Source organism: Manduca sexta, chromosome 10, assembly GCF_014839805.1.
Source record: "Manduca sexta isolate Smith_Timp_Sample1 chromosome 10, JHU_Msex_v1.0, whole genome shotgun sequence".
Classification (NCBI taxonomy): domain Eukaryota; kingdom Metazoa; phylum Arthropoda; class Insecta; order Lepidoptera; family Sphingidae; genus Manduca; species Manduca sexta.
Window position 1 is genome coordinate 5,125,063 of NC_051124.1, and position 10,504 is coordinate 5,135,566.

The 10,504-nt window shown below is 35.8% G+C and overlaps 2 protein-coding genes across 6 annotated transcripts; both read left to right on the plus strand.

Moving 5' to 3' along the window:
- Positions 1 to 5,018, plus strand: LOC115440253 (putative neuropeptide precursor protein). Its single transcript, XM_030164480.2, has 5 exons — positions 1 to 223; positions 3,014 to 3,139; positions 3,208 to 3,445; positions 3,532 to 3,687; positions 3,764 to 5,018. The coding sequence occupies exons 1-5, from the start codon at positions 148 to 150 to the stop codon at positions 4,302 to 4,304; spliced, it is 1,137 nt and encodes a 378-aa protein (XP_030020340.2). The 5' UTR covers positions 1 to 147; the 3' UTR covers positions 4,305 to 5,018.
- Positions 5,019 to 5,221: 203 nt separating this feature from the next.
- Positions 5,222 to 10,351, plus strand: LOC115440219. Of its 5 annotated transcripts, none has more exons than XM_030164430.2 (6): positions 5,222 to 6,015; positions 6,084 to 6,556; positions 6,985 to 7,189; positions 8,846 to 9,013; positions 9,559 to 9,647; positions 9,873 to 10,351. In XM_030164430.2, the coding sequence occupies exons 1-6, from the start codon at positions 5,690 to 5,692 to the stop codon at positions 10,205 to 10,207; spliced, it is 1,596 nt and encodes a 531-aa protein (XP_030020290.2). In that variant the 5' UTR covers positions 5,222 to 5,689; the 3' UTR covers positions 10,208 to 10,351. The 5 variants fall into 5 exon arrangements, with proteins under 5 accessions (XP_030020290.2, XP_030020291.2, XP_030020292.2 ...); XM_030164431.2 differs by having other exon boundaries at positions 6,090 to 6,556; XM_030164432.2 differs by having other exon boundaries at positions 5,222 to 5,826.
- The last annotated feature ends 153 nt before the right edge of the window (positions 10,352 to 10,504 follow it).

Here is a 10,504-nt window from a genome sequence, read left to right on the forward strand (position 1 = left end):
GGTTTTCTCTCCAGCTTGGACTCAGCTAAACGACACTTGCTCCCTGCGTGCGGCCAGCTCACAGTCGCACACCAAGTACCTCTCGCTGTTTTTTAAAGTTTATTAGTTTTTCTAATTAAAATCATTTGGAAGGTCTAATACTTAAAAATGATATTATTTTCTTTAACCGCTTTATCAGCGGTTTTGCTCGTTAGTGCGGTGCCGACACCTTCTAACAACAAAGGTAAGCCTTCGCTTGGTCTTAATTTTCTTGAAAGCTTATAAATAGATGTGTGGTTGTTTTTTATTATGTAATAGAGGTGTATAGAGGTATACAGAGGCGTTGCATGTTGTTTTGGTACGATCTATCGATCGTGCAGGGGACCGGGCTGCGTTCTATATTTAGCAACAGGTGCCCCGAGTCCCGTCTGCGCCGATTTGTGGCGTAGTTTCTTTCACCAAGCATCAACTGTGACCTTTCACACACAATGACCTATAAATAAATAGTTATTGATTAGTTTTATAATTTTTTAATATTTGCCTCGGGATAAAAGCCATCTTCGAGCTGAATCGGATGTCTTCCTTTTCAGGTACCTATTGGTTTATCAAGCGCATTTAATACCAGTTTTATCTTAATTTAAGACGACTACTCGTTTTCTTTGAAATTGGTACTTAGTAGCCATAGTCGGTTATATTCGACACATGGAGATACCTATCAATTTGTCGTCTATTTTTCCAAGCGCACATCTTTGTCTTTTGCAGTTGTATCAAAATATCTACTTAGTCAGACACTGATATGTCAAAGCATTGACAAATTTATTCTTTATCGCTAAGGGGTACCTTATATTCACTATACTACAGGTCTACTTACAATCTTAGAATTAGATATGAAAATGCTGGACTATTAAAAACAGTTTTTTTTTTATATTTACTGGTTTCGGTTACTTCGTACATAATAAAGGACATTCAATTATTGGGTCATGCAGGCATAGTAGGTATAAGAGCAGTACTTACTACAAATCAAAACACAATAGGTGGCAAGGACGATGTTATATCCGGCTGTTGATGAAAATAAGCGAGGATAAATCCGAAAAATCGTTGCCAATTGTAACATTTTACTAAGTATATACTAATAACTTAAAGATAATTGGCAATAATAATTATTTTTAATGCCATTATAAAAGAAAAGAATAATAGAAGGTTGTAGGTATTCGATAGAATAAAGCATCTTTATTTTCTGGATTTAAGTACCTACCTTATATTATTTTTAATTGGTCTGCGCCATAAAATAGTTAGGGCACTATGAGATGAAAAATTAACAACCTGTTTAGTATTTTGATACTTAACTACGATGGACTATCCTTAAAAAATATGTTTTTAGGTAATTACCTAGTTATAGTCTCTTTATTTTAATTACATGGTATAGAGAGTCGATTCTGAGGAGTCGATTTTTGAGATGGGACAGTAAGGGCAATTACCTTAACCACTTTACTACCTACGAGAAAACAGTTTTAGGAGACTTTCCATCATTTATGAAGTCATTAAGATCTGAACTTCCAGATTTTGAAAAAAAATTATAGTTAGCAAGAAAAATGGCAATGAATGCAAACACTTTTTTAATGCCACTAGATCCTGCTGCTTATAAAGACCAAAAGACTCAATAAGATCATTAGAGGTTTAAGTACCTTCTTATATCGTCAGAAATCGCAAAAAAATTGTAACATACATTTTGCAAGAAATATGATTTCAATTCGCTCTTACAAAATTACAAAACTTAGTATAACCCGGTATATTATATAAAGGGATTTTATATAGGTGGAGTAAAAGGATTCTAAAAAAACACACACACCACGATAACAAATAGATGAAAATGATTAAGTATGTAATATTCCTGGGTAGTTGATTAGAAACATGCATGCATTAGTCATCGCAGCAGAAAATACAACGAGATTATTTTAGTAGCACTACCAAGATTAGCCCGCACAGACTGCTCGGCGCGACGGGACTTACAATGCCTCTGTATTGAACGAGAGCTTCTAGGAAAACGTACCTACCATTTATAGTGTGACATATAACCTACACCTAAGTAGATATATAATTTTTTTTTATGAAATTTTAGGAAAAGAAAATTACAAAATTAGGTTCTTAATTGCAATTAAGAAAGTAGGCATACCGCAAAATATTCGTGTTAGGGTCAAGTATTTAAGAGTACCCCACAAGAAAATTTGTGAATGTTTAAACCTTATATCGCTATTTTTATTTTGTATCTTGGAAAATTACTACTTCGTCTTTTCCCTAATCCAAACCTCCGTCTATACCCATCACGTTAACGAGATAAATTATATTATTATGTTCTTATAAACTCTATTTAAACATCCCTATTTTTACAAATTGTTTTCTCATTTTACTATTCAATTAATTTTCTTTAGTACCTACCTACGGTACAAAATGACTCTTCGATGAAAATTGGCACAGAGGCATATATTGAACGCAAAACAACTGCAACCTACATTATTTTATTTTTATGTTGATCGAAATCTAGTGAAATTATTATTAGGCCATTTAATAGGCAGAATTATTAAAATTGTTTTTAAGAATTCAAATAGAAAATACGTAAGTACCTACATAGACGATCTTAAGAAAATCTAATGGTTTGGAAACCCTACTATAAGATCTCATTACACATTGTCGGCGTATCTCAAAGAATCGTAAATAATAAGAGAGTCTAGATCCACCTAATTTCCATCTAAGTTTTACTATTGACGTATATAGTACATATATATCGATATCGTTCTACATTATATTATGTTTTTCTTTCACGGACTGACTGCTGCATAAAATATTTCCTAATCGCATGCAAATCGAGAATTTAAGGAAAACGATTGCCAAAGAATAAATAAAGGGAAACATCGGCCTAATAATTTCACTAGCGAATTCTCAGCCCGTTTTACTTTCGGACATGCCGTATGATGAAACAGTAATAAAATAATAACAATATAGTTAATAACGCATTAAGCAATACGTATCGTTTTAGATGGCGGCAATATCGGCGAACTACCAGAGAATTGGGACCAAACCAAAGACGACACTCAGTCTCTTTTCTTGAACAAGAGTGATAAAAATGATTTGGAACCATACCCGCTCGCTCTTAGCGAAGAAGGTATTTGAACGATATGTTTTTAAATCTTTTATTTTTATCAATACCACATTTATGATATTTAATTTCAGGCAATTCGGAAGGGTATGAACAAGGCGTAGAACAACGATTCGACTCTCCTCAGGCAAATGGCGAATTGGATAATCTTATAATGCGACCTGAGTTGTATGGGGAGCCACCGGCTATGGAAGGCTTGTCAGCTGGTTACGATTCCCGTCGACGCAAACGAGGAAGTGGGACAAAGGTCGGAGGAGCCGGCGCAGCAACTAAAGTCGCTACTAAATCTGGTTCCGGCAAGAAAAACTTAAAGTTAGTGTTATTTTTACCACGCCTACATACGTAGTTAACAAACATATTAGTACTCACGAAAATACTATTTAACATTGTATTTTTAGGCCTGAAGATCATGACGCTCTCTCGCCTTTAGAGCTGATGACTCACGATCACGACGCCCCACGACGCAAACGCGGCAGCGGCACAAAAGTAGGCGGAGCTGCCGCCTCCGCTAAAACGGCCACTAAAAACTCTGGTGGCAACAAAAAGAACTACAGGTTGATATAAAATTAGACACATTACATTAGCGACATTATCTATATCAATGCATATTTACAAATTGATTTCCCACAGGCCTATTTCTGAACGCCGTAAACGTGATTCCGGCTTAAGCGCAGCAGACGTACGGGCTCTTCTGAACTTGTGGGAAACTCAGGAACGACGAAAGCAGGAGTGGAACGCAAACCAGTGGGCGGCCGACCGTTACTATGGACGTATGAATACCGATGATGAACAACCCGAAATAGACGAAAATGGTGATATTTGGTTCAACGAGCCTGTGTTAACAAATGTTGCTATTGCACCACGAGACCGCGACTACCCCCATCATTCCTATTTCTCTGAGCAGAACCGCATGGCCATGAGTCGTGGATATCCCGAAATTTATCCAGTACAACCTAACGAATTGGTTCAGCGATATGAAGAGGCGCGCCGCAAGAGACAGTACACTAATAAAATGAAGCGCTTTATGGTGGCGAGGAAGCGCTCCGATGGCATGATGCATCAGAACAACTACAGACCCCGCGACGACTTGTACACGCTCGCTGAGTTACTGCGCTCGGCACCACGCGTGCAGGAGCAGGATATTCCTGTATATCGACGACTTATACTGTAAAGCTTTTAACTGATGATTGGTGTCCATTCGGTACCCTTTACTAACGATAACATCTTCGTTTTCTACTGAACCGGTCGAGTCTTTCACGTGGCAATACAATCGCATAACAACTTTTACAGTATATCTATGAGACTTCACTCCTCATTGTTGGATGGACGCCTTTATCGCATTTGGGGCGGGAGATTGTCGTGCATTTAATTCGCACCTTGTAGCGGATACCTACCAAATTAGGAATAGGGATCATAGTATTAAATCAAGGTCAGATATTATTAAACTTTTTAGTTTACTCTATATATTATTAAACCTGGCCTAAACGAAATAGTCTGTACTGTAAGTAACGGAATCTAACACTATAGTTTAGTTAGTTTTAATTTTAGAATGTTTAGTTTTAAAATCATGTTTGAATTTTCTTCTTTCTACCTCAGTTTGCTGCATATCTTTAACAACTTTTAAAAATCTACCTTCAAAATATTATAATCGAAATATTAATGAAATAGGTGTGTTTATCTAGGTTATAATAATAATGTTAATAAATTATTCTTCTTTCATTGAGCGCATGTGAGTTTGCTGCAACCAGCCGGCAGCAACGACTATTGGTAACAATATTCAAAATTTTATTCGTGAGATTAAATTTCTCGTTTTAAAATTATACCTACAACTAGTAAACATGTGTAAATGGTAAACTTGATGTATTAAATTAGTATTATCTTATTATTATGTGTTTTATTGATAAATAATACAATTTACATGATATACTTACTTACCTAATTTATGTAGGTAGGAATCCAAGAAACTTTTCCCCATGAAAAAAAGAAAAAATACCCAATACATATATTTTATATTGATTTGCCATAGACCACCTTCTGCGTAGACCGCAATTTATTTAAACTACCTCAACAACAACGCCATTTATAAGGTCTAATTATATTCTATCTTTCAAGTGGACCCAACAAATTTTATTGTAATCGTTTAGATGGTTTTGTAGGTTCACGAATACAAAAAAAGATTGTAATACTTACAAAAATATCATCCGAATATCCATATTTTCCTGCCAATTACCGTATATTTTCCACAATTATTATGTCATACAAATCTCGTCGTGACAATTACGACCACATCAAGTAAGAAATCAACCAAATCGTCGAGCCATTCTCAAGTAATGCTCTTACATACACGCGGCAATAGATTTTTATTTATATAGAAACAATAAGTATTATATATTTTTATGTCTATATGAAACCTCTTAGACAATATCAAACCTTTAATCATTTAACTAATAGATAAAAAAAAGCCGTCAAAATCTTGATGGATATAAATAATTACAATAAGCAAATATTTATCTGCTACTTCTAAGTTAAATGAAATATTTAAATTAGTAAGATAATATGAATGAGGAGGCCCCACACAATTCAGTGGATGAAATCGACTCCGACGAAAAACTAGTGAACGAAGCTGGGGTGACTACTGGCAATTCCCTTGAACACGCTGAACTGGATGGCAGCCAAACCTCGCCGCGGTCGACGTATGAATCGCTTTTTTGGTTGTTAAGTTACACTAAAATGTTTACGTACCGTTTAGCTAAAGATTTGTTTATAACTCTATTGGGCTATATTTATTCTGGTCAAGTATTGCCGAATCACATTGTGGATTTAATGAACGTTCAAAGTAACCTCGAACGCACAAATGAACCACATACAGTCACTTATAGCAGGTACAACTTAATCAAACGCTCTTGTAGTAACTCAGCAGCCGGACGCTCAACACCAAACATTTCGTTAGTTACAGAACGCAACAAGACCGCACCTTACAGTTATCCTTGAGCAAGTACCTCAACGCCTTTAAGTCCTATGTTCTTTGCAGCGAAGATGACATCGGATTGCAATGTGGCCCTGCAAGAGATTTACCATTCCATTCTCTTGACAAAGAACCAATGTTTATTATCGTGGATTCTAGCTGCGTCAGCAACCCAAGCTCGAAAGAAATTCTGATTGATCAGAGACCCACAGCTGGAGATACAATATTAAAAAAATATTTCAACAAAAATACCATTCCGATAGATGTGCCATCAACAAGTAAAGGATACACAAATGATACTTTGTCTTCGAAACTTAAGGAATCTGAGTCTAAGGAAGAATTACAAATGATGGACATAAATCTGCAGAGTGATAATGACATTCAAATAGACGACACCGATAACGAGTCGATAGTGATTTCTTACCTTAGGAACAAAGATTTGTTTTTAGATTACGAAGGTACGATATTATCAACCAAGAAAAAGTCATCCCTATTTGAAAGTGTACCTAAAATGGAAACAATCATAGAGGGTGAACAGTTCTCTACTTTTCGCAAAAAATCATCCCAAACCGACCTAAATACGGAAAATCAAAGTCAAGAAGAGGAAAAACACGAATAATTTTCAGAAGCATGTTGTATTTTTTGAAAAACCTATTTTTTAATAGCTTGGTACTTTGTATACTTTATACGATAAGTAACTACCTATAGATGTCATTAAAATAATATTTTATGGCTAATTTTATTTTTCTTTTATTTTTTTTATTTTTAACGTTCTTATTTACCTAAAAACATTACTAACGAAATTTTACTAAAGAGTACTTAAAAATTTACGTCTCTATTTGTGTTACATCTGTATCTTATTGTATTTATTTTACTTTTTACGCAGAATTGTCGGAGAGTTCATTAGATGCTCATATACCCTCATATCCTGGATCTCCGAGGTCACTGCACTTCGGATCAGATGTTTCTTTAGAATCTCTTGATGAAACTGATAGTAGATTAAAACACGCAGTAAATTTTCTCCACCAAGACACTGATTTTATGATGGCTGCTGAAATTGGCGACGACAGGATGCTCGAAATACTCATAAGGTTTTTAAAAAACACATAATAATTAAATAATAATATGCACCTAATATTCCTTACCAATAGTTCTGATTACTTTTCAATATAATCATTAATTCCTATAGTTACATATTCAAATTCAGGTAGTGGGTATCCATTTAATATTTTAAATTACTTGAACCCGTGATGTTTTTACTGCTTCCATGGCGTGGTTGTAAAGCATGAGTAGTATGACTTCCGCTTTAAGGTCTCGTGTTCATAAAGTTGGGTAGAGACTTTCGAGAGACTTTCCTGCCCTCACCACTACAACTCCTGTAAGCTAAGATCAGCAGTGGCACGCATTTTATGACACCGAGCAGTGAAGGTCGAGTCTCAGGGAAAACTAATTTGTCATTATCCCGCAACGAAACTAATCAAATAAAAAGATAGGGAGGAATTGGAAATATTAATTGTCCACGTCTCTCCATAGCAAAGCGGAAGACAAAATAGTGAACAAAGGAGTCATTTTAAACTCAAGGATAGGGATGTTTACGACTAGATAAGCCAGTTATAAAACACCACGAATAAAACGTAGAGTTGGGTAGAGTGATTTTGAGTTTTTCTGTTGATATTTAACGATAACTGCCTCGGTGGCGTAGTTGTATTGCACGTCCGGTACAATAGCGCTCTGAGGTCCTGGGTTCGAATCCCGGGTCGGGCAAAGTGATATTTGGGTTTTTCTGCTCAGTATAAGCCCGGAGTCTGGTATTTGTGCCCGATATGGCGATAGGCTCGCCCCCTATCACATCATGGGACGCGGAACATACTTGGCGAAAAGTGGGTGCCCTAGTTGCGCCTCTGCATACCCCTTCGGGGATAAAATGCGTGATGTTATGTTATTTAACGATAAAACTCAAATCACTCTACCCACTCTAGCTCGTAGTTCAGTATTTATGTCCGATTTGACGATAACCTGAGCCTCTATCACATCATGAGTCGGAAACACATGGCGTAAAATGACACACTGGAATTATGTGTGTGTTATATCTCGTCCAAATCCCTTAAGCGGTTTTTGCGTTTACTTCGATCAAACTTCCAAATATTTTCACACTTTCGCATTTATAAAATTAGGAGGAAACAGTAGATATATTAAGATTATGAATTAAGTACGTACAAACTTTTGCTCGTATAAAATTTTAGTTTTGGGATAACAAAATCGTAATTATTTCGGTGGTACATGTTGCTTCATATTAGATAAAGAATGTTTGCGATCCGATAAGTCGATTCGGGTCGGAAATATCGTCAGGACTCAGAAGGTTTTGCAGGTCATGCAGCAGTAGACTGTGGATGATATCAGTACATTTATAATGTACAATACCAGATCTTGATCTGGGCCACAAGGCAACAAGATACATAATCTTAAAAATGACTCACATTCTTAGATAATTTAATATTAAGATTAAAACTGTTAAATGTGGTGTCATACTTAACTTCAAAATTTGTCCCAGTCGCAATTTCGCAATCTCACCTAAATCCCTTCTTAGAAATGCATAATACTTGTAGATTAGTATATTTAGTCTACTTGCGCTACATTTGCTATCACTACATTGACAATTCTCTATCTAATTCCCGGAAATTATCTGCTTTATCGATGACGTATCGAGTTAGCTATATCTACTAGTCATGATGATTTATATTTTTTAGCAAACAAGTAAATCGACATCAAATAGATCACCTAGGCCGAAATGCATTGCATTTAGCCGTGTGTTCTAATAACGAGCGTGCTATGGTGCTGCTGCTGGAAGCCGGTGTTAACCCTAATGTGAAAGATAACCTTGGCATGACACCTCTTTCTCTGTGCTTGATGAGGAGGTAATATTATATTTTGAATGAATAGTCAACGTAAAAATTTTACTTCCAATAATATATTGTGCGTTCATAAGGGACGGTAATCGCTAGCCATCGGACTTGATTCCGCTTTTACCCTAGTTTATTTTTCGTATATACGTTTTAAAACTAACCGAGTTCTCATTGACGTATCAAGACATGATATTATGATTCTCTTAAGATTATGTAATAAGTATATACGAGTCAGTCTGAGTAAGTAACATAGCTGTTGTCGTTTATCTTTGCGCAGAACAGCTGCGTGAAAATATAGTTTTGTACCGATTTAAAAGACATTGAAGCCAGTGTACTTTTATACTGGTATTATTAACAAATATCTCAGGTAATAAGAGCGCAGAACAGTGACCTGCAGTAGGTACATACCTACATATTTAATTTATAATTGTCTCCTGGGTGACGTTGTTAGTGGTAGATGCAACTACAAGCGAGACAAATTGTCTCGTCGATCCGATGTAAATACGTACTTATAAAACACGTTGCTTTACTTAACTTCAACCTTACAATTATTACAGGCCGTCTCTCACCGTGATAAAGCTTTTATTTGACTATGGTGCAAAAATATTACCGCGCTCTAACCCGATGGACACTGGTCTATTTCTTCGTAAGTACTTCACATATTTTGTAATAACGTCACTACACGAAGCATGTTCCCATTTTTACGAAATTTAGGTGGCAAAAAAAGCAACTATGATTCAGACTCATTATTACGTCCGACCATGACTTCATTTAAAACACGCGGAATATGCGTTTAGAAAATCAATTCGTTAAAAAAAAACACTTTCTTAAAAATTGCATATTTTTTTATAAACATGCTTATTTTATTTAGAATTCGTGATGATGTGTAATCCAACGGAGGAAGAAGAAGAAATACTGCGATATCTTGTAGAGGAGGGCGGTTTAGTTACGGACGCAGAAGCCCCCGGCGGAAGACAACCTTTGCATTTCGCAGCTATGAGCAATAATTGCCGCCTTATCAACATACTTATGGACCTTGGAGCTGATTTATTTTTTACTAACCATAGAAATGAAACAGCGAGAGAAGTAGCCACTACTTTTAAATGCAGGGAGGCGCTAGCTTTGTTAGAAAAGCTGGAAGGCAATCACATTCAAAATAAAAATGAATGTAGTAGCACTTCGTTAGAGACAAACTACCCAAACTAAACTTAACTCCAAAATACCCACTGGAACTAATTAACACCTTTAGTAGGTATCTTATAAAATATAATAACCTTATACTAATGTAGGATACCAATTAATGCTGTATCTACTTGCCCTGTACTCTATAGAATTATATGTCGAAACGTGTAAGTGGGATTCATTTGTGCAAGCTATTGGCTATTGACTGTTGATTTTGAATAAAACAAAGTAGGTACGAGTTAACTTGCGGATTAAAACGGTGCCTATTTTATTTTGATAAAATATATTCGAGGCTTATAAAAAAGTAAGTAAATATGTACA

What these genes read in the sequence shown, in the direction of transcription:
- LOC115440253 (XM_030164480.2), top strand. Translation starts at nt 148, where the DNA reads ATGATATTATTTTCTTTAACCGCTTTATCAGCGGTTTTGCTCGTTAGT. An exon ending in GACACCTTCTAACAACAAAG is followed by an intron (nt 224 to 3,013) that starts GTAAGCCTTCGC and finishes GTATCGTTTTAG; the next exon opens with ATGGCGGCAATATCGGCGAA. An exon ending in GCTCGCTCTTAGCGAAGAAG is followed by an intron (nt 3,140 to 3,207) that starts GTATTTGAACGA and finishes ATTTAATTTCAG; the next exon opens with GCAATTCGGAAGGGTATGAA.
- LOC115440219 (XM_030164430.2), top strand. Translation starts at nt 5,690, where the DNA reads ATGAATGAGGAGGCCCCACACAATTCAGTGGATGAAATCGACTCCGAC. An exon ending in TTTGTTTTTAGATTACGAAG is followed by an intron (nt 6,557 to 6,984) that starts GTACGATATTAT and finishes CTTTTTACGCAG; the next exon opens with AATTGTCGGAGAGTTCATTA. An exon ending in ATGCTCGAAATACTCATAAG is followed by an intron (nt 7,190 to 8,845) that starts GTTTTTAAAAAA and finishes TATATTTTTTAG; the next exon opens with CAAACAAGTAAATCGACATC.